Source organism: Macrotis lagotis, chromosome X (assembly GCF_037893015.1).
Source record: "Macrotis lagotis isolate mMagLag1 chromosome X, bilby.v1.9.chrom.fasta, whole genome shotgun sequence".
NCBI classification, from domain to species: Eukaryota; Metazoa; Chordata; class Mammalia; order Peramelemorphia; family Peramelidae; genus Macrotis; species Macrotis lagotis.
Window position 1 is genome coordinate 464494351 of NC_133666.1, and position 24766 is coordinate 464519116.

Consider the following 24766-nt stretch of genomic DNA (forward strand, 5'->3'; position numbering starts at 1 on the left):
CAGGAGGACCTGAATTTAAATCCATCCTCAAGACAAATAATACTTGCTTAACTGTGTGACCTGGGGCAAGTCACTTAACCCCATTACCTTGCCAAAAAAAAAAAAACAACAAAACTTTACCAAACTAATTTAAACTAAATGATAATCTTTCCTTCTATCCAGATCCCTAGAAGACCTTAGTCATACTTTTGGGTCTACTGAAACCTTTGATTATACTTTTTTCTCACCATTCCAATTGCTGACTAAGATGAGAAGGAAAAGTACTGGTTGACTCTACAAGAGTCTCCATTTTTCCCACAATTTTTAGTTAGAAAACAAATCCTAGAGTGTCAAAATTTCATATTCTTATGGGATTTCATCTCTACTTTGGGGAATCCTTGAAGTTTGGAAAACTCAACTGAATTGTATGGCCTCTTAAACAACTTTTCAAAGCTCCCCCCCCAATAGAAGTTTACCATGGATTACTTTTCAACCGTCTCTCTAGTTCTTTCTTCCCTTTTCAGGGAAGACTGAAAAACAACAGAGGAAATTTTATCAAAAAACTAAACTCTTAAATTCATTCAGTCTTATTTAAATTTTATTTTATTTTTTATGGGACAGTGGGGTTAAGTGACTTGCCCAAAGACTGTGTGGCTGGATTTAAACTGAGGTCTCCAGGGTCAGTGCTCTATCCACTGTACCACCTAGCTGCTCTAGTTTAAATTTTAGATGAAGGCCTGGGTTTTGTGCTAACTGCACAGTTTGTCTCTCCTTAGTTTAGCTGAAGGAGACACCTTCCTGGTAAAGACTTTTCAGGTGTGAAGTCATAAAACAAGAGTCAGCTTTTGGGACTTCCTGTTACAATGAATTTTCCCTCTATGTGTTCCTTTACCCTTAAGGAAAAAAAACAAATCAAAATCAACAGGAAGCCTTTCCCAATCCTTCTTAATTCTCGTACTTTTCTTTTGTTGATTATTTTCTATTTATCCTTTGTAAAGCTTGTAAGTACATATTTCTTTACAGGTTGTCTCCCCCCATTGGATAGTGAATTCCTTGAGGGCAGGGACTGTCTTTTGCCTTTCTTTATATTCCCAGTGTCTGACATATATCAGGTACTTATTCAAGACATTAATTGATCACTAATTGATGTCTGTTTTGAGTATCAGTATTTAAACATCCTTAAAATTTTTTTTCATCTAATATCTGAGAGCAGCTAGGTGGTACAATGGATAGAGCACTGACCCTGAAGACAATAGGACCTGAGTTCTAATCCGGCCTCAGACACTTAATTACCTAGCTGTATGACCTTGGATAAGTCACCTAATCTCATTGCCTTGCAAAAACCAAAAAGGAAAAAAAATCTTCATATCTATCAAACTTTCAGGGGTTGAAAATATTCAGACTGATATCTTCAAAATACTCAGACAAAAGATCACAAGGTCTCCAGTACCAGAAACTCAGTCATAACGAAGTTATTGTATGCAGCAGTCTATTGAAAAACAACTAACATTACATTTGTTAAACCTTTAAGCACTCTGGGATTACATGAAATATTGTACAGCTCAGCTCAATTGACAATGTCTAGATATGCTTTGGGGAATAAAGCAGGGGGAAATGGGGAATGGAAATAAGTACTCTAAGTAAGGTCACTGTGCATTTTGGTTACCTGATATTAAATGTTAAATTATTTGAATATTGTATGTATAAATAATATATGATATAACATAATATAGTTGTATTTTATTATATTATTTCATGTCACCCCATATCATGTATTTGTATATCATAATACATTTTAATATATACTATTATTGCTGTTATGTGTTTATATTATATTTTATCATATATATATATTATTATATTGTTATATCATGCCAGGTCATATAAAATATATTTTATATCATATTATAAGTTATATATTTTATTATATTATATAATTTCATATTATAATATATAATATATTTTATTATTATTTTGTATCATGTTATATTATAATAGCATAAATAGAAATAATATTTCCTATAGGCCTTCCTGATATTCCTCAAGAAAGTAGTTGCTAATGAAGGGAAAAACAAAATGAGTTTGTGGAATGTTTCCATGATCGTTGCACCAAATCTCTTCATCTACAAAGGCAAACGCTCCAACCAAGAAGAGATGCAGGTAGCTGCTACCACTGCACACATTGTCCGGCTCTTAATTAGGTACCAGGACATTTTGTGGACGGTGAGTGATTGGAAAGATACCATAACATTTTTATTTTAATTTTTTACTCTCAGGAGTATGAACCCTATGCACCAAGAAAATAAAAATAATGGTGCCTGCTTCTCCCAGAGCCTGCAGCCTCTCAATCCCCATGGGCAACTTGGAGGAGGCATTTTTATGTGTGAGTTTCAGAGGCTGCTCCCCTTCTTTCATTGATGCTTATATTTCCTGCTTTTAATACAGTCACTGTTACCACTTAAAGACTGTGATGCAGTTTTCTTAGGATTCTGTTATGCCTATTTGTTCTAGGATATTCTTCAGACTGGACCTGAAGAGAATAAATAATTCCAAATATTGGTCCACTTTAGGAGGTTATTGATTCCAAGGCCCAGAAGAGCAGCCCAACAAGGAATCTTTGAATTCCTTGTTTCCTTTAAAACTCCTTTAATAAAGTCTTTCCTAGTGTTCTTCCCCACCTCAAATGCAACTGTCTCCCCAAAGTTACTTAGTTTTCATTTTTATGTATTATGCATATTTTCCTCTCCTTGAGGCCCTCGAGACAACATGGTACAGAATGCCAGGCATGTGGTAGGCAGTTAATAAGTAATTATTGATTGATTGATAATTGGAAAAATGACTGGACCATTAAAAAGTAAACAGCCCATTATTAAAAATCTAGTTCAACACTGGCTTCTTGCCATTCCTGCCTCCTTGCTCTAGGTTCCATCTTTCCTGATTACTCAGGTGAGGAAAATGAATGAGGCTGCGATTAACAACACGAAGAAGCAGTTAACATTTGACAAAAGTATGAGAAAACTTCTCAGAAGGAAGACTTTGGAACGAGAAAGACCTGAAAAAATCGAGGTAGTATTTTAATACATTATAAAAATAATGAGTATAATTCAACGAACATATTCTTGTCATGATCCAGGAAGGCCTAATGTGACTTATACTTTTAGAGCACAATATGTTAAATTCTCAGAAGTTTTTTTTGTTGTTGTTTTTTGTTTTTTGCAAGGCAAATGGGATTAAGTGGCTTGCCCAAGGCCACACAGGTAGGTAATTATTAGTGTTTGAGGCCGGATTTGAACCCAGGTACTCCTGACTCCAGGGCTGGTGCTCTATCCACTGTGCCACCTAGCTTCCCCAGAAGATTTTTTAAAAAAAGTGTCAGCAATAAAATATAACTGTAGCCCAACAGACTATACAAATTAGGGGTACAGAGTAAAAGTGATGTTATGCCCTAATTCTGGTCGGTATAGGGCTCTAATTCTTTTTTTTTTTTAAGAAAGATTTTATTTATTTTGAGTTTTACAATTCACCTCCCCATTCTTGCTCCCCCCCTCCCACAGAATGCATTCTGTTAGTCTTTACATTGTTTCCATGGTATACATTGATCTCAGTTGCATGTGGTGAGAGACTCATATCCTTAAGGAAGAAAAATACAGTATAAGAGAGAGCAAAATTACATAAGATAACGTTTTATTTTGTTTTTTTTTTTCCTAAATTGAAGGTAATAGTCTTTGGTCTTTGTTCAAACTCCACAATTCTATCGCTGGATACAGATAACCCAAAATTGTCCCTGATTGTTTCATTGATGGAATGAGCAGGTCCATCAAGGTTGAACATCAGTAGGGCTCTAATTCTGATGAGATTTTTGTTCCTTCTATTAAAATGATTGAAGCACCATACTAATTAACATTTTTGATATTATGTAGTATATATTTATATATGTCATATATAAATAAAATATTTATTTAATACTAAGCACTGATAAATAAGTATAAAATGAACTTGGGGAGCTGAAAGCTGTTATTTTAATACCTGTGAAACAGTGAAAAGGAATATCAATGCTAAGTGTGCCCAATAGACAAGGGAACAAATTTTCTTGAGTGAAAGAACTGTAAAAGTCACTCAAATTGATGCCAGGTGAGATGCAGCTCATTCTAAAGAGTGCTGATTAAGTCCAATGATTATATCCAAGATTCTGTAAGGAAACCAAGTCTAGGCAGATGACAGTAGTTTTCTCACTGAAGTGTCATTGTAAAGCAAAATTTTCCTTTGGTTTATTTTTCATTAATCAGAGTGACTGGTTAAATTTCCATATAGATCATTTGGGGGGGGGGTCACTTCAAGCTAAGTTGAATTAGAGACAGTCTACATGATGTGATGGAAACAGTGGTGAACTTTTTGGTCAAGAGATCAGGATTTGAATCCTTTCCCTCACATTTGGGAACTGTTTGGCCTTCAACAAGTGATAAAACTATCTGATCTTCAGTTTTGTCCTCAGTAAAAATGGGCATAATGGTGTTTGCACGACTTCCTTACCAAAATTATCATGAAGGAAGTGCTTTGTAAGCTTTAAAGATCTATATGAGTTTCAACAATTATTATGGCTATAATTTATAAATCTATATAAAGAGCATGGGAAAAAATAAATAAATTCACAAATGTTATAAAAAAAAGATGCTGAAAAGAGAAGGTATTTGTATTTGTTATAATACACGGTCATTCTTAAGGATCTATGTTTGTCCTTTAGGCTACCAGTCCTAGGACTTCAAAGACTCTTCCAATATCACCATCTTCAAGAAGGAAGGTGAGATAACTGTCTTTGGGGAGTATGAAGGTATCTGTTTTCTTTAATCAACACCCTCCTTTCTATTCCTTTAGCTGTAAAACCTCTCAAAAATGAACTCATAGTATTACAATATGACTTTTTAAAATGATGGAACTTGGGAAATGTGACTGATAAGTACAGGAAGTATCAAGAATTTCATAGCTTACACATTGATCTCCTAAAAACCAATTTGATTAGCTATTTTCTAGTTGTCTGGGTACTGTGAGTCAATGATAGTGAGGCTATCACTGATGACAGGGTGTTCTCATGATAAGACCCATTCTACCATAGGAGGGAAGCAAGGTTATATAAATAAAGTTGCATTTTATTTAGTCTAGCAATGTGCTTTGTGAGGCCCAAACAAAAGAACCTCAGATATTGTCATTAGAATATTTTTAGTTCCCAAAATTTTAACAAATTGCCAAATTCCAACATTTTGGGACAAGTAATTTTGAACAGTTGTATGTCTCTCTTATTTCTGAAAGTGTTCAAGAGAGAAAAGGAGAGTCCTTAGAAAATGTTGCCAGTGGTGGAAAAATATGGAAGTAACTTTTGCGATGGACTCACCATAAAGAATGTGATCCACCCACGACAGAGTTGTTGGTGTTGGAACAAAGACTGAAGCACATTTTTTATTATTATTATTATTATTTGGGGGGGGTGCAGGGAAATGGGGCTGGGTGGCCTGCCTGGAGCTGCATAGCAGGGTGATCGTTGGTTGTCTGAGGCTGGATTCGGACCCAGGTGCTCCTGGCTCAAGGGCCAATGCTCTGTCTGCCACCCAGCCACCCCTACTATTATTACTATTTTATTTTATTTTGGGTCTTTTTTTTTCTTCTTTTTGGTTTTTGCAGGGCAGTGGGGATCGGGTGGCTTGCATGCCACATGGCTGGGTGACTGTTCGGTCTACGGGGCTGGATGTGGGCTTGGGTGCTCGTGGCTCCAGGGCTGGTGCTTTGTCCATTGCACCACCTGGCCATACCTACAATTATTACTATTATTTTTTTAATTATAATTTTTTTCTCTCTCCTTTATTTTATCGCTCAAGCAAGTCTCTATTTGTGGGGGGGTATTTCATTTACTCTTAAACAAGAATATTTTATTAATGTAAAAAAATTATTTGTACAAAATGAGAATAAATATTAAAGACTGATTAAAAAAATGTTGCCAGAATCTGCTGAGACTAGGACTGTAGGAATGATCATCAAGTTTCCACACCAGCCTGACCCATTACAGATTCTATAGGTGACCACTTAGACCCTCATCAGAACTACAAACTTTAAATGGAAGTTAATTTCATCCACAATGCTCAATGAAGACCCACCTCCTTCTGCTTAATACACTCAAAGATGAAGAACTATGGTTTCTCAGCTATTTTGTGTGTGTGTGTGTGTGTGTGTGTGTGTGTGTGTGTGTGTGTGTGTGTGAGAGAGAGAGAGAGAGAGAGAGAGAGAGAGAGAGAGAGAGAGAGAGAGAGAGAGAGAGAGAGAGAGAGAGAGAGAGAGGGAGAGAACTATAAATATAAAATTAAGAATGTCAATCACTTCACCATAAATAGTAACTGCCTAAAACAGTAGATAACCCACCCTTCTGCAATCAGAGAGGGGTCAACTAATTTTGAACCCAAGTATTTATTACACCACCTGTGGCTAAAGAGACACAGCTGTGAATAGTGAGAGAACACCTAATCATCAGACAGAATGCGCTTAAAGAGTATTAAGGATTGTGGGACATGACTTGTTCTTCCTTGTCATAATAGGCATGTGCATAGCAAATGTGGACAAGAAAATGATTCAACAAACCAACCATGCATTCTCCTGGAAGCCCTGGAACCTCCTGCTTCTTTTTTTTTTAATTAAAATTTTTTTTTTAATTTAAGGCAATGGGTTTTTTTTTTAATTTAAGACAATGCATGCCCAAGGTCACGCAGCTGGGTAATTATTAAGTATCTGAGGCTGGATTTGAACTGAGGTCCTCCTGACTCCAGGGCTGGTGCTCTATGCACTGTGCCACCCAGCTGTCCCCAAACCTCTAACTTCTAATAATCAGCCAGTGTTTCTTGGAAATCTACTTCATGCAAGGCTCCAGGCAGAGGAGCCATGATTCTGATTCTCATGGAGTTTACATCCTAGTTGAAGAAATAAAATATGAACATGTCAAAAATTGAACAATGAGATGCTAGAGGTAAACTGTTTGAAATAGATTTACAAAAACTATCAAAAGACAGTACAGGATGAATTACTACATTTATAAGACAGTAAATTGAGGGGAGAGACCTGCTTATCAGATGGAGGGGTCTTTAAAGTTTTCATAGAAGAAGAGATAGTGAATCTGGGACTTGAAGGATGAATAAAAATACAGTAAGAGGAAAAGAATAGAGAGAATTTTAGACAAGTGAATAAAACCACATGTGGCTGTATGGAAATATAAGTAGGATGTGGTCATGAGACAGTGAAGAAATCTGTTTGACCAAACTGAAAGGTTATTATGGATAGAGTTGGAAAAATAGTTTCATACTATGGATTATAGAAGATTTAGACTTTATCCTGAAGGCAGTAGGATTTCATTAGTGGTTTCTTTTTTGTTTGTTTTTGTTTTTTTTGCAAGGCAATGGAATTAAATGATTTGCCCAAGGTCACACAGCTAGGTAATTCTTGAGTGTATGAGGTCAGATTTGAACTGAGATCCTCCTGATTCCAGGGCCAGTGCTCTATCCACTGTGCAACCTAGCTGTCCCCTTCATTTGTAGTTTCTGTTCAGGTTAGTGACTTAGTCAAAGAAATGTTGTAGGAAATTTAGTCTGTCAAAACTGTAGGTTACATAGGTCTTAGAGAGACCCTACTCAAGAGGCTAGTGAAGCAGTCTAGATAAGATAAGATATAAACCTTACTTATTCCCTTTCCCTCCTACTTTCCTGTAGAGTAAGATAGTTTTTGTATACCTACCTGAGTATGTATGTTATTCTCATTTTGAGCCAGTTCTGTTGAGGGTAAAATTCACACAGTCTTCCCCCACCTCTCTCATCTTCCTCTTCACTGTAAAGCTCTTCTGTGACTTTTATGTCAGATAATTCACCCCATTCTACCTCTTCCTTTCCCCCTCTCCCATTACATTCTTCTATCTTACCCTTTAATTTATTTTTATTTTAGATAATCATCGCAGATAAGATATAGTCCTAAACTAGAAGGGTCAAAATTATACTAGAAAGGAAAGGGAATTTTAATTAACAAATTAATAGAATTTAGTGATATTTGATAAGTTAAGGATAAGGAGAACTCAAAGATGTCTTCAATGTTTAATTTTACTATTTGTCCTTTATTATTTTATTAATATATTTTGTTTTTATATAATATGTACTTTCTAACAAATAGAATGGATAAGATAAGTAGTACAGTGGACTTAGAGTCGGAAAGACCTCAACCACATCTGGCCTCAGATACTCACAAACTGTATGATCCTGGGCAACTCACTTAACTTCTGTCCACCTCAGCTTCTTCAACTGTAAAATGGAAATAATAACAGCAGGTATCTTTCTGAGTTGTTGTTAAGGATAAAATGAGATATTTGTAAGCTTCTTAATGTATAGCTGATACTATATAAATACTTAATCCCTACCTCTTCTCCTGTTATCGCTCAAAGTAAATTCCATTAAAACAGTGATCAAGTTGCTTTAATAGAATGATTGAAACCAATAATATTTTTTATGTATTTTGTTTTCTGCTCTTTGCATTTTGAATTATTAGCAAAAAGGAGGAATATATAACTGCAAGATCTTTTGCTTAATTAAATGACTAACAGAAATAAGACAACTAGAAGATGAACTTGTTTACTCAGAAGAGGAGTTAAGTAATGGAGAAACAAACTGAGTTTGAGGTGATGACAGAACATCCAAATGCAAATACTGGATAAGCAGTTAGACTACAATAGTCTAGTTTCCTGGTATTTTGGTAGTTCTTGATGTCTTTTTTATTATATAAATATTTTATTTGTTTCCAATTATATAGTTTCTACCTATAGTAATTTCTACCTATCTCTTTTGGTAAAGTTTTGAATTTTAGAGTCCCCCCCCACCCCTTCCCTCCTCCCCCTCCACCCCCCCCATGGAAGGCAATCTGATAATCTTTACATTGTTTCCATGCTATGCATTGATCAAAATTGAATGTATTGAGAGAAAATAGTTCTTGATGTCTTGCTGTTAAAAAAAAGTGAAAAGGAGGGAACCTCCTGGACATCCATCCTCAGCTTTGTACATCTTATTCAGGATTCATGGTTTATAGACATTTCTGTGTGTTATTATTGGTCAGATTACAGCAACAATCAATTAATATTAAGTATCTACTATGCCAGCAGTCAGTAGCTACTGTGATAAGAGCTAGGGATATAGAGAGAAGCAAATTACTGTAGTGATAGAATTTAAATATTCAAGGTCCCCATGGAGAACCTTTGGGTCTGTTGTCAAGGCCTTTTTGTTTGATCAGCCAAAAAATTTAGAAGATGTCCTTTGGAAACCCTTCCCTAACCCAATCAGTAATAGCCCAGGATTTTGCTTCATGGAGGCCCATCTTGAATGCCATCCGAGGAGATTTACTGCTGGGACCAAGAAGATTTGTTGTAGCATCTTATTGTCAATAACCCATTCTATATAGGAATGTCAGGTGTCATAGCATGAATTGAGTGTATGTTAAAAAAAAACATCGAAGTAAAGGTAAAAAAAGAATAAAAGAACTAAGTCTAGCCAAGCTGGATACAAGTAATTTAGGCAGATTTTCTTTTTATTCCTTTCTTTGTAGTCTGATATACCTGAAGGAGTCATTAGAGTACATGCACCTCTTCATTCCAAAGTGTCCATGGCCATTCAGCTTAATGGTCAGACCAAAGCCAAAGATATCCTGGCTCGATTTCATTGTGAGAACAGGTAAGTGACAATGGGGATCATAATTCAATGAAGAATTCTGGCCAAGGGTCTTTTGTCCTTGCACCTTGATCTTTAACTTTCTCAATAAAGCTATAGATCTTCTTTAGTTTGTGTCTTTTTTGCTTATATCCCAATAATTTGGGAAAGAGAAATAAATTTGTATCCCTTGAATCTCCTATTTTTTGCTTAAAAACTATAATAATAATAATAATAATAATAATAATAATAATAATAATAATAATAATAATAAATACCTTTGGAAGGAAAAAAAAGTCAATATTAATATTGCCTCCAAAGGAAAATTTAGACAGATATTTTTGATCAAGGTGGCTTTGGAGTTTTGCTAGGTTTTTGTTTTAATTCAATTCAAACTTTTATTAAGTACATACAAGTCACTTCCTTTTACATGAAACGTTCCTTATCTCTCCTTCTAGTGTATTTCCTCCTCAAACTTCCCTGGTTTTATTTTGCATATGTTATATGAATGCTAATATGTATGCTTGTTGTCTTCCTCTTTTAGAATATAATTATTCCTTCCACATCACAAAGGTTAGCAACACAAGACCCCCGTGATCTGGATATCTAGATTTTTTTTTTCCCAGAGAAGAAGTCTGAATTTTTTTTCTTTTTTCTTTTATGGGTTATTTACAATATCTTATTGCAAAATTTGGGTTAAGGATTAGCTTTGTCTCATCTTCTGGTTTCTGAAAAATTCCCGCCCCCCAATTCACATTTAATTTCTTATGCTAACCTTTAATAAATCCAAGCCACGATAGGGAAAATCAAGATGTATAAGGGGATAACTGTCTAAGTTTCCTGAAGGCAGGAGCAGTTTTACTTTTGACTCTATATCTCAATGTTCAGCACAATCCCTAGCAAATAGTAAGCACTGAATTTTTGATTGGTTAATTGATTGATCACTCATTTATCAATAACTTTGGTAGGCTCAGGAAATACAGAGTCAAAAGCAAAATTCTCTTGTAAGATAGGTATACATAACATAGGCATGCTGATGATATAGATATTGTATTTTGGTGCCACAGTTCCTATCTAATACACTACGGGGAGTAATCATTGGGGTCAGCCTGAAGTCAGTGACTTGCTGCTTTGCTCTCCTGCCATATACTGGCTAATCACAGAATAAGAACATTAAAGGAGAAGAATGAAAATCAATTTGTAACCAGGCACACTTACTCCAAGACATGAATTTGTCCTGGGATTTTAGGAGAAGAGAAATATCATTCCAAACAATTCCTACTATCTGAAGGCAGACATGATTTAATGGTCTCTCGTCCACCTTTGACATGTATCCTAAAGAAGCCTTCCAATCATATTAAAAAGTAATAGCCTGAGGCCAGCAAAAACACTCTGGACTCTTAGTCATCTGTTGCTGTCTATCCTGGAAACCTAAATCAGTATAATTGTTTCAACTTGATAGTCACACGGGGGCTTGTAGAGGCTTTGGAGAGATTTAGCAGACAAATGTCTGGCTACATGGATTGTATAACTGACTTGATGCTCATTATATTTAGACCCATGTAAAAGAAAATGTTATTAGTAAAAGAAATGTTGGATCAAAGAGCCTATGTTGAATCAGCCCCTTTAGACCAACTTCTTCTGAAGACCTTTCCCCGCTCATCTTCCTAATGAGACAATGCCTGTGACATTGATTGCTTAAATTGTGAGAAGCATGCCATATATATAATCCCTTTACACTGAAGGACTGGCTTCCTGCAGACTACTCTTTATCTGTCTTCTTCCTGCCTCCAATCAGGCCTTTATCCCTGCTTCCTCACCACCAAAAATTGGAACTCAGCCTTGGAACTCTCTGGGTTCTGAGGAGTGGGCTTTTACTTTATCTGGTCAAGCTCTAGGCCTTGATCTCAATTCCTAGTCATGCCATTGAGCACTTTTGGACCCCTCCAAATTTCAAGTGCTCCTTTATGTGTGATTTTCTCCTAATTGATTGTAAGCTCTTGTAATGCCATTCTCCCATATTTGACCTTTTGTCCCCAATTTTTGTACATAGTAATGTTTAATAAATGTGCTGTCAGCTATCTATCCATTGATCCATCCATCCTTCTACCTATCCATTTTTCTATTTATATTCTCTGTCTTCTATCTATCCATCTTTCTTTCTAGCTTATCTAGTTATCCATCTGACTATGTTTCTATGCATCATCTTTCTATTTATCTACTTAATCCCATCTATTTATGTCTTTCCTTTCTCTATCCATTTGTCTTTATCTGTCCACTTTTCTGTTCCCATCTATCTTTCTAGCTATCCATCTATCTTATCTAATCCAAGTAAGAAAAAAAGTATCTGCTTTTCACCATCAAAAGGGGAGAAATTAGAGGCTAGAGTCTGAAAGTGACCATCTTTTTTCTTCCAATACCAAAGAAAGGCTTTCTTTTGTTTTCCTTTCTATGGAATCTGAACTGAAAATTCATCCTGGAATCTGAACCATTCATTAAGTAATCTCTCTTGGGATATAGCTGTCCCAGGTCTATAATTTAATCATAAAATAATAGATTTAGAGTACAAGGTGCCAAGAAGTTCTATAGCAATTTTTTTTTAGCAAATAATGAAATTGAGGTTGAAAACAGTTAAGTGACATGTCCAAAATCACAGGTAGTAAATGACAGAGTAAGGATCCCAAACTCATATGTCCTTTGACTCCAAATCCATTAATTCTAATTATCCTTTCTCTGCACCAAAGGCCTCAATCTTCTAAACCTGAAGTGCTTCCCACAACCTTGTTTGTCCACTCCTTCCCTAATTTGAAGTTCAGAACAGATAAGAAGGATGACTTAGGGACAGGAGATATGTTGTTGTCTCTCTTTTCTGATGAAAGAACCCAAAGCAGGTACAATCCTGTTATAGATGTAGCTAACAGTCTACTTTAGCTAAATCAACAGAAAGAACCAGTGAGATGTTATGCAACTAAGAAAGGGTGAAGAGTAAGATACAGATGGCAGTGGAGCAGTTGAACTGATTTTATTTCAGTGACATTTTGGCAAATTTTTTTTTATTTTTGCAAGGCAATGGGGTTAAGTGGCTTGCCCAAGGTCAAACAGCTAGGTAACTATTAAGCGTCTGAGATCAGATTTGAACTCAGGTCCTCCTGACTCCAGGGCCAGTGCTCTATTCACTGTGCCACCTAGCTGACCCAATTTCAGTGACATTTTAAGCAATGTTTTCTGAAGTAAACCCTCAGCTGGATTTTGAAAGACCACAAGGACATAGCTCACCAAGTGTAGAATTTGTTGTTGTTCAGTCACTTTACAGTCAGGTCCAACACTTCTGTGACCCCATTTGATATTTTCTTCACTGTGACCCTCTAGTGGTTTGCTATTTATTTCTCCAGCTCATTTTGCAGCTGAGGAAACTGAGGCAAATAGGATTAAATGTATTGTTCAGGGTCTCACAGCTAATAAAAATTGTTTGAGGACAGATTTAAACTCACAAAGATGAGTTTTATTGACTCCAGACCTATCACTCAATCCATTGGACCACCTAACTGCCCACAATATTTTCAGGGACTGATTATTTTGGGTGTATAAAGAAATATTTTCATAAAAAAATTAAGGACTAAAAATCAAAATGTTTTCTCCCCCTTAGTCATGATTCACCAGGTAGCCTTAAGACTCAGAACCAAAGCTTATATGAAATTGGAGGCAATATAGGTAAGTGTTGTTCTCAAATTTTAATCCTAAATTTTCTGATGCCTTGAGAAGAAATATTTGTTTTATTGTTTATAAACATTTACTGCAAATATAGGTTTATTTATTATAAAAGCACCTTACTATGAACTACTTTTCAAATGAAAACTTGGTTGCTAATATTTTTGGTTCATATCAAAATAGCTGCATCAATTTTCTGGAGTACTGTTTAAATATGTTATAATATTTCATTTCCATTTTTTATATTTGTTGAGTATATAATGGAATATTCACATATTGGTAATTTCTTTTTACTGAGAGTAATATTGTATTTATTTATGCCAATATTTTCATGAATATACAATAACCTAGTGCCAGAACCTTCAAAATGGAAATTAAGCCTCTTAAAACAACACAAGGCAATGCAAAACAATCTGCAACACAATACAACTTAATATTATTTAAGGTATAATGCCATGCAATACAATACAGCACAACCCAGCACAATTCAATAATAAAATAATACTATCCTATACAATGCAGTATAGTACAGTAATACACAATACAATGTAGTACAGTACAATGCAATATAAGAAACATTTCCCTAGTGCCTCTTCTATGCAGAATATGGTGTTTGGTACCATCAGAGAATTCCAAAGAGAAATAAGATATAATACCAAACCTCAAGGAACTAATAAGAACATAAGATTGCATTAAAGATTGTTTCTTAACTCTCTAATGAACTTCTCAAGTAATATGCTACATTCTAGCAAAATCCTTCATGACATCTCAAGGGGAAGATTGTTATTGAATTGGAAGCTCAGGCAAAGTTCCTGGAAGAACTTGGTCTTTAAAAGATTGGTTGGAATTTAGCTACTAAAGAAGTAGAAAGAGAATGCCAGATAGAAGAAATTTACCAAACACACTTTCATTCTAATGCACTCGTGTATTTAGAGAAATGTCAAACCATTTGTAAGTGGAATGAGCATATTTTGCATAAAGTTATAGTATTGGAACTGACAGGGACCCTAGAAGTCAGCAAAGCTAGACTCTTTGTATCATAGAAAGAGACCTGAAAGTTAGAGTAACTTGCCCCAGGTCACATATGAAGAAGTGGAACCAAGGTCTCCTTCCCTAAATCCAATATCCTATTTAATGATACCATGTTATTGCTATATAAAAACATCTTCTAGAAGCTTTCTTCAGTAAAATGAATTGTCCCATCATGGCTTTCTTGGTTTGACAAAAATTCTTTTAATTAAGAAGATAATTGGGTTTTGTGGCTCACAATTGATATCTGGAAAAATAACTTCACTTCTACCTTTTCTCTCTCTCTCTCTTTTTTAAAAATTTAAAACAGTGGGATTAAGTGCTTTGCCCAAGGTCACACAGCTGGGCAATTATTAGGTGTCTGAGATTGGATTTGAACTCAGGTCCTCCAGACTTCAGGGCTGGTGCTCTATCTACTGCACCACCTAGCTGACCCCACTTCCACTTTCTCAAACAAACAAGCACAAAGATATGAATTTGAGGATAAGGGATTTAGAGGAATGGAGAAGTTGAGAGGACTGTCATAAATTTTGTTAATTTATATAGGCAAGATAAAGAAAAATTTGAACAAATAGTAATTCACTTCAGAGTAACCCTGGGATAATTCAGCTTTTCACTGACCTGCTGACCATAGTCATATCAAGGAAATTCTTTCATTAAGTGACTATTTTCTCAAAGGAAATTAGGAGTATTCTGCAGCTTTTAAAAAGCCTGTGTCTTAATGACATTTGCTTCATTTCTTATTATGAAATAGTTAAAGCTAGGTCCAAGAGCTTTTGAAGTCTAAAGGTAATGTATTCATTTGCAAAAATGTGTCTATCATTCTAGCTGTAGTCAGTCAGATTTAAAGACTGATGTTTAACTGACTCATGTCTTCCTGCCTTCCTACCCTTTCTCCAGGCTGCAGGGGATTAACCATTTAAGGAGAATGAGCCAAGGTTTTTAAGCATGGATGGATTGTATAGTATACTTTGCATTTGTCCTTAGTGAAAGAGGTATTTGATGGGGTCAAGTGAAAATCTGTGACCTGGAGGTAGCTATTTCAAAAGACATCCTTTCTCTTTAAACGAATAGAAAAGTTCATATTGGCTCAAATCGACATCCTGACTCTTCATGATGTTAATAAAGGCTTTCTGGACACATAAAAATTATTTCCTTTCAGCTATAGGGTGAATTGCTTTCCCAGCACCATTTTCAATGAATAATTTTTGTGTAGCATTTAGAATATAGATTTTCCTGAGGAACTTTCTTTGTATGTTCTTTCTGGTGATTTTCATAACAAAGTGAGGAAAATAGGAAATTCTAACAAATTTAGGAAAAATAACATGATAAATACAATTCAAGTAAAATCAACCACATTGTCTGAAAGCTACTTTCTAATTATAGATCTGGCATAAATTTAAGTGCTAAATGTTATTATTCAACAATGCACATAAAAATGTATTTTAAGTTCCAAGAGATTATTTTTTGTCTTTCATCTCTAGCACTTTAGCAGTCATAGGAAGTACTTTTAATAAATACTTATTGAATGATTGATAAGGATTTATTATTATTGCTACTAATATTAATTTATAATAGCTAACATCCATTTTACTGTTATGATGTTGGTGATTATAATAATTATTTTATTTTATTTTTTTCTTTTTAAATATTTTATTTGAGTTTTACAATTTTTCTCCCAATCTTACTCCACCACCCCCCCCATGGAAAGCAATCTGTCAGTCTATATTTTGTTTCCATGTTGTACATTGATCCAGATTGAGTGTGATGAGAGAGAAATCACATCCCTAAGGAAGAAACAAAAAAGTATAAGAGAACAAGATCAGACAATAAGATATCTGGTTATTTTTTTTTAATTTAAAGGGAATGGTCCTTGAACTTTGTTCAAACTCAGCTCTTTATCTGGATACAGATGGTATTCTCCATTGCAGACAGCTCAAAATTATCCCTGGTTGTTGCACTGATGGAATGAGTAAGTCCATCAGGGTTGAACATCACCCCCATGTTGCTGTTAGGGTGTACAATGTTTTTCTGGTTCTGCTCATCTCACTCAGCATCAATTCATGCAAATCCCTTCAGTCTTCCCTGAATTCCCATCCCTCCTGGTTTGTAATAGAACAATAGTGTTCCATGACATACATATACCACAGTTTGCTAAGCCATTCCCCAATTGAAGGACATTTACTTGATTTCCAATTCTTTGCCGCCATAAACAGGGATGCTATGAATATTTTTGTACAAGTGATGTTTTTACTCTTATTCATCAGCTCTACAGGATATAGACCCAGTAGTGGTATTGCTGGGTACAAAGGGTATGCGCATTTTTGTTGCCTTTTGGGCATAGTTCCAAATTGCTCTCCAGAAAGGTTGAATGAGTTCCTAGTTCCACCAACAGTGTAATAGTGTCCCAGATTTCCCACAACCCTTCCAACAATGATCATTATGCTTTCTAGTCATATTGGCCAGTCTGAGAGGTGTGAGGTGGTACCTCAGAGAAGCTTTAATTTGTATTTCTCTAATAATTAATGATCTAGAGCAATTTTTCATATGGCTATGGATTGCTTTGATCTCCTCATCTGTAAATTGCCTTTGCATATCTTTTGACCATTTGTCAATTGGGGAATGGCATTTTATTTTAAAAATATGGCTCAGTTCTCTGTATATTTTAGAAATGAGTCCTTTGTCAGAATTATTAGTTGTAAAGATTGTTTCCCAATTTACTACATTACTTTTGATCTTGGTTACAGTGGTTTGATTATAATAATTATTCAGCCTATGGTAGACATTTCTCAGAAAGTCAAAGAAATCAAAGAAGCATACCTTGAAATTTACTTAATGGGAATCTTTTGTGGTCCAAGGTGTATTTTCAGAGAAGAAATGAAATTGCATGTTTTTTAAAAAGTTCTTGCTTTATGTAATAAGACTTTGAGAAATGAGTGGCCAACTGGAATTTGTACTTTAACAGATTAAGCCCTCCTGCTCTTCTAAGGTTCACTTGACATGAGCAGACTAGAAAAGAATTCTATTTTAGACAATATGTTAGTGCAATCCTCAATCCAATGAAAAATATCCTTGACGTTCCATCAGACAATCAGAAAAATTGACTTTTGCAAAGAAACTCAGAATTGATCTATTTACCTCCCAATCAATAAGATAAAGAACCTTGCAGGAATCAGTTGGACATTTTCTTAATAAAATGAACATGCTTCTTCCTTTTTTTTTGTCCCAGGGCAACACTGTTTAGATCCAGATGCTTACATGTTGGATGTGTATCATGCAAATCCTCAGGCAGAGTGGGTGATAAAACCAAAGGCAAGTTGAAACTTCAGGAAATATGCTACTTCTTTGGGAAAGTGCTCCACTTATATTTTCTAGACCAAGAAAGGCCAGAATATGGTGGAGGACAAAGTGGCTTCTTTGGACTCTCTCATCTTCCCATCCCTCTTCTTATTCTTGAGATGCTTCTCCAAGCCAGAGGGTATTGATGTGTTCATTGTTTATCAACCTGCAAACCCCAAGATGACCACCAGTTGTCTTGTGCCAGTTACTTGACTTATAAAGGAAGTATGATGGCAGTTTAAAAAGAGGCCAATCTGGACAATAGAAAGTTTCATCCTCTCCAGGATTTTGACTTGATAATTAAAGTGAACTGTGTCTTCCACTAGGACTCCTGTCTTACTCAGTCTTACGGCCTACCAAATGTAGCAAACACTACCAAATTTGAGAGACAATGAGGGATGGGTAATGGTTGGTGGGATGATTTTGCAATTCTACAAAGCAAGATTCTCCCTCGACTTTATATATAATAATAACAACACAGGGCTGCTTTTCAGAAAAAAAAAGAATGATGGAAATGCCCAGGGTAGTTGTGCTGCATAAATGCAATTCTTCTATCCAAATAAATCTTATTCTGAAAGTAAAATATACTATATTTATGCTTCTGACTCACTCCTCTTATTTGGTTATTTTGAGGAGAAAGAACTACTGTTTAAAGCAACCTGTACTGTTTAATCTATGTTGTACTGTATTGTCATTCTCATCATTCTGATATACCAATATGTATTTCTATGTGTCTAAACAAATTGAAATTTTTAAAAAAACTTTTCATCTTACATTATGGACATAGTCTCTGAGCAAAGCATTGTCAGGCTAAGGATATGCCTAGTCTTTCATTTCTCTCTTCTTTATAAACAGCCTTGGATTTTGTTTCCTAATCATTATTATTTTATTTGATGAATTTTTTTCCATGTGACAATTGCTGAATTTCTCCCTTCCCCCAAACATTTCTTATTTTTATTTTGTGACCATATTTGACTCTATAGTCAACAGTTTTTAAGACATTTATCTAGGCCTGGAAAATACAATTATCTCTGGTTCTTACATGATATTGAGGTCATTTTTGACATTTAATCATCAATCACAGGCATGGTTAGCACAACTGTTAAATAATCAGGTTGTACAAATCTATGTATGTTGGGTAAGTTAAGTATCATATATTTTCCAAATCTAGAATCTGTCAGATCAGTTATTCACCAATCATCCTCATTTAGGAAAAGGAGCAAAGGAAATGTGTTAAGGAATCTTAAGGTATTGCTCCTCTTCAGATAAAAAAGAAAGAGCCACTTCTAGGATCTGTTAAGGATGTCTTTAAGTTTCATAATTGTGACAAGATATTTTGGAATATGTTCTGGTTTTGTATTTTCCTATTTGCCCCTTCTCCCATAAACAAAATATATTTTCTTTTCCAAAGTTTAGCTTGGGGTTGGCAGATAAGGGATTTGAGGGATGATTTTGGTACTATGTGGGCTACCTAGATGTGAATGCTGCCTTCTTTTGCAACAAAGCATTGCCTGGAACTCTGTTAAAAGTTTTAAAAGTGTTATGTAGTTTCTTCTTTTAAGTCCCAGGTTCTAATGCACTCATAATATCTGCCAATATTTGAAATAAAACTTTGAAATACACCTGTGTCTTCCAAAAAAAATGTCTTGTTTTCCCTATATAAATAACTGTATTTCCTTTCAGAAATACAGTTTATTCCCACACACACACACACACACAAAAGTTATTTTGAAGTAAAATAATCCTCAAATCAAATTCCAGACATGTTAGACACCAGAACTAGAAACCATCCTAAGGTTTTCATACATTTCTCTATTCTAATTTGTCATCAGTTTATTGTTAAATATAGGGGATGTGGAGGGAAATATGCTTCTTTTCTCAAATACTTTTGCGAAATGTTATAACCCTAAATTCCTATCTGATTCAATTATTTCTTTCACTTCATTTTGTTCAAGAAAAATATCTAAAACCAAAGATTTCTAGCATCTGAGGGAGAGGGAGAAAACTTTCATTATAGTCTTATTAGTATTATTGCATTTGACTTTAATGTTTACTTGTAAGGTTTTAACCTACTGTTAAGAGAGGATAGTTTTTTCCCTAGTGCATATTCGAGAGAGGTACAATCAAATCTGGCCTAATAGACTTGGTTTCTGGACTGATTATTTGACCTTGGGTTAATTATTTAAACCTCTTTTAGTGTTAGTCTTGGCACCAAAATTATAGAAATGCTAGAGAAGATGCTGACTTGCAATTGGTAGTTTCATCATCAAGCAATGCCTAATATTGGTGAAATCACAGCTCCAGTACTCCTCTCCCTCTCTTTGTATTTATTAATTAATCCTTTGAAAGAGATAATTTACTCATTGGATTCTTGGTGACTAAATCTATCCTTAAAAGCATAAGTGAACCTTTTCACATTACAATTCTGAGATAATAGATGGATTTGAAGATCCTTACTTTTGACTCTAAAGAGCCTGTCAACTATATTTTAGGAGCACTGTCTTGTCAACATTTTATATTTGCCATACTTTGACAACCAAACTGCAAAGCTATAAGTTTGCTTGCTAATGGGAGATGATGTTAGCTAAGGGGGAAACATGATGTTTCTGTAATTCTGCCTGAATTTGCAATCTCCATTGTCTAGGCTGTTGGGGGATTGCTAGATAACCATGCAGTGAAATGTTAGAGGAAGGGAAAGAATTTTAAGAGAACTTGACCCAGAGACTCCATAATTGCCTTAAGTGTTTTTCCTTTCTCATTTTGCAGAAAATAAAAAAAAAATGAAGGCTTCTTTTGCACGCCAGCACACTTTGTTTGGCGTAATGGTTCTAGGAATCAATGACCTTTGAAGTATACTGGAACCACTCATTGTCATTACAATGTACATACAAAATAAACTACCTCACTTGCCTTACTCTGACAAAAAAGCGTAGTGGATTATAATAACTTTTGTTACAAAGTGTCCCCAAGTCTTATTATTTAATGTCAACCTTGTTTTGCTTTTTGATATTCCTAGTTTAATGATGCACAAGAAATGAGCAAATGCTCCAAATACCAAAATAAAGTATTCTGTGAATGTCGTGCTCTGAAAGAGTCGGTGCCGAAAACACATTCTCTCTGTCATTAATCATTTGTTTCTATCCATGTTCAGACAACTGGGAGTGAATCCCAGGAGTTTAAATGAGGGATTAAAAAAAGTTTATCTTTTTTCCAGGCATTTTTCAACTATTTTTCACAATGTCTTACTGGATTGGAAAATAACATCATGCCACTGGATAAATCCAATTGTTTGTATATTTCTGACCCACACAAAAGGGAAATATGGATTGTTGCTTACAATAACTTCCATTGTAGTTATAATAGCATATTTGTAAAGTAGAATGTGTACATTGTATTTTAACCATAAAATAAAAAAAACCAAATCCCTACATCTTTGTCACTATGACTTCTTTAAGTGAAATATTCTTATAATTAGATGATAGCAAAATATAATAAGTGATGGTTATATTTTCTTTGTTAGTCCATAATATGTTACTATATGAAATTGCTTTAAAATCCTGATTTGTTATATACTTGAATAATATTTGAACAATTGACATTATATATTTTCTTGTTTACTAAAATGAAGTAAAAATATCCAAAGGAAGGCAGCATAGAGTAGTGAAAAGAGCTGGACCTGGGAATTGAGCTATAGCCTTGTGACTAGGAAATCACTTAAATTCTATGAGGCTCAGTTTCTTCATATGTAAAATGAAGATCATAGACCTATATGGCCTCTCTTAAGGGGTTGTTGGAGAGGAAAAACAGATTATAAATATGTATTTATATGTGACACTAATTTACTTTGAACTTAAGGTTTAAAATCAGTGGTACTCCCATAGTCTACATAAATGTCACTACACTCTAAATTTTGTACATAAAAACATTTTGGCAAGCATGTTTGCTGTATTGACTTTGAAGTCAGAATTTGGGTTCAATTTCTGCCTTTGTCACTGATGTTTTGGTTAAGTTAAGTTCTTGGGGCTCATTATCTTCAATTATAAAAGGAGTTGGAGTAGATAACCTACAGGTACCTTGCAGCCTTAACTCTATAATTCTAAGATCTCTGATACATCTCACATTTTATTTAACCCTTAAGTAAAAAAAAAAACACACCTTATGAAAAATAGCCCCATGTTGTTTTCCTTTCTAATTCACCTCTTTCATTGAGTTCACCTACAACAAAAGTACCTACCTTTATTTCTCTCAGGTCTCTTTTACACTTGTGTTATACAGTTAAAAAATTGTTTAGATAGCTCTATGGATAATTCATTGAATCGCTGATCTCATCTTTATGTTTTTCCTTATACTGAAGATCTACACAATGTACCACACACCTTAAACAAAACTTCAACTTGTCATATCAGGTCTCTAAATGACATAGTAGAATGCTGGGCCTGTAGTTCAAGAAGACTTGAATTCAAATTTGGCCTCAGACACTTATAAGGTGTGTAAATCACTTAACCTATCTGCCTTGATTTCTTCAACTGTAAAATGGGACACCTGTCTCCAAATTTTGTCATGAGAAACAAATTAGAAACCTGCAAAGTGATTATCATTTTGGCTGGCATTAGTAGGTTAATACTTTTTCTTTTCTTCCTCTCCCCCTCCCAACTCCCATCTCTCTCTCTCTCTCTCTACTCACTACATAACCAGTCTACCTCCTTCTCCAATAATATATTTCCTGTACAATATTTTTTAAGGCATATCTTATGTGTAAGTCGTTGTTAATGTGCTGCAGCCTAGGCGTGCCTACTGGACTATTTTTAATTTTCATTTGAGTCACTGACAATAATTACTTCTTTGGAGATTCTGTTGACCCATGATTTGTAGTTTTATAGTATCACTAGAAAAATACAGTTTTCATTTGAAATTTTTTTTTAATTTGAGATAAGCTTTGGATTATTAAACAAGGTGCAGTTTCCCATATCCAATCCAGAATACTCTCCTACTTAAGTCCTATCTTCAAGTATCTGTCCAAAATAAATATGGAGCAACTCAGTGGATTTGCCATTCATTTCATTCAATTATGTCATTCATTCATTTCAGTCTGGACACTCCTAATTCACTTATTTCTTAATTATTTCTCCACTTACAGTGAAGAGTGAGAATTCTCTTGCAGCCCATTTCTACCAGGATTATAACTGTATAGCTGTTAGATGGTATGTGGAGTCAGGAAGACGTGAATTCAAAAACAGCCTCAGATACTTACTACCTGTGTGACCCTGGGTTAGGTAAGGTTGAACTCTTGGCTGATCATGGCCTTTCTCAATTTATTCCTCTTGATGTGAAAATACCTTCATCTTTTGGAAATTTGAATCATCCCAAGAGTCAGTGAAATCTGTCCTTGATTTCATTCCTAATTAAACCTTCCCCATTCCACACCCATGGTAGTGCAAGATTGCTTACCATACTACTGTGTATTGAAAATGTCGTTCAGTCGTGTCTTCTTGACTCCATTTTGGAACTTCTTGCAAAGATACTGAAGTGTTTTGTCATCTCCTTCTCCAGCTCATTTTATAGGTGACAGACAAACAGGGTTAAATGACTTACCCGGGGTCATACAGCTTAGCATCTGAGACAAGATTTGAACTCAGAAAAATTAGTCTTCTTGATTCTATGCCTAACAGTCTATCCATTCTGTCATCTTGCAGCCCATTTCTACCAGGATTATAACTGTAGAGCTGTTAGATTGTATGTGGAGTCAGAAAGACATGAATTCTAATCCAGCCTCAGATACTTAATATCTATATGACCCTGGGCAAATTGCTTAACCTCTGTTAACCTCAACTATAAAAATAAAGATAATAGCACCTGCTTCCCAGTGTTGTGAGAATCGAATGAGATATTTGTAAAGTGGTTAGCATAGTCTGACAGTAGGTGCTTAAGGCATAGTTCCTACTTAGAAATTAGAAGACAAACTTAATGTTATTTCTAGGCAAAGTGAATGGAGATCCAAACTGAACTCTAATTCATATAGTCGTCCACATGATGTGGTGATAGAATCATGTTTCATCTGCAGCTTTTTAAGTCAAGTAGTATAGAAAGACTAAACAAATCTCTCTAACTTCATTGTCAAAGGGAGAATAAAGGCCCAGGACCCAACACATTCTCCATTGCTTTGTGTACATGCAGAAAGAAATACATTTACCTAAGCTATTAACTGGTGGTTGGAAGAACGAAATTCAAAGACACAATTTTCAAAATAAGGAAACGATTTAGAACCATGAATTCAAAATAGAAGGAATAAAAGAAACAACTGAAGAAATGTATGCTTGTCAGAATCCTTTTATGTGTTTATGTGAGTCTGTGTTTACAGCAATAATTTTGCTAATATCAACCCAAGATGTACTTTTCTATTGGAGTAAAGAAAGAAGTGTTCAGCCTTCTAAGGCATAAGTAGTCTCCCCCATGTTTAAAGTGGCAAACTGGAAACTTTCCAAGCTATCAACAAGCTACAGAGAAAAATGGATTTTGACTTTCAGGGATGTATTTTAAAGGAGACTAAGTTGAGCAGCTCCATTGTCTCTGTCAGCTTGACTGATAACAGAGTAATAAGTAAGACTCCATTCTCTTCTACAGGAAAAAAAAAGTTTCCTCAGTCCAGTCCTAGTATAGAATCTTTGCTTTCTGTCACAGGATCTCTTCTATGCCTAATACATCAGACCCAGGAGCAGAATTTCCAGACCCCATTCTCCCTTTACTGCATGTTTCCATAGAAACCCAAATAGAAAGGCCACCTGCAGTGCAAAGTGAGAATTCTCTTGTGTATTTCTGTCGGGGGTCCATCAGTGGACAACTGCAAATGTCAGGTTCCCTATTTAGTGGCTGAGGTTAGTCACCTTTGGGTTGCTCCAGGTTCCATGCCTCAAAATGCAGGGAGCATCCCTCTAACCAAAACTTGTCCTTAGCTTGACATTCTGACATGCAAGTGGAATGGAATCTCAGTTACAAATTTCACT

The 24766-nt window shown here is 35.2% G+C and overlaps 1 protein-coding gene across 5 annotated transcripts in view; it reads left to right on the forward strand.

The window, feature by feature from the left end:
- ARHGAP28 (Rho GTPase activating protein 28) overlaps positions 1-18087 on the forward strand; it is a 186402-nt gene extending 168315 nt beyond the window's left edge. For all 5 annotated transcript variants that reach the window (XM_074201154.1, XM_074201159.1, XM_074201157.1 and 2 more), the window contains exons 11-16: positions 2005-2202; positions 2902-3045; positions 4721-4777; positions 9589-9713; positions 13336-13400; positions 17656-18087. In XM_074201154.1, the coding sequence (XP_074057255.1) occupies positions 2005-2202; positions 2902-3045; positions 4721-4777; positions 9589-9713; positions 13336-13400; positions 17656-17747 (681 nt within the window). In that variant the 3' untranslated portion in view covers positions 17748-18087. The remainder of the gene's footprint in view (positions 1-2004; positions 2203-2901; positions 3046-4720; positions 4778-9588; positions 9714-13335; positions 13401-17655) is intronic.
- Positions 18088-24766: the final 6679 nt, after the last annotated feature.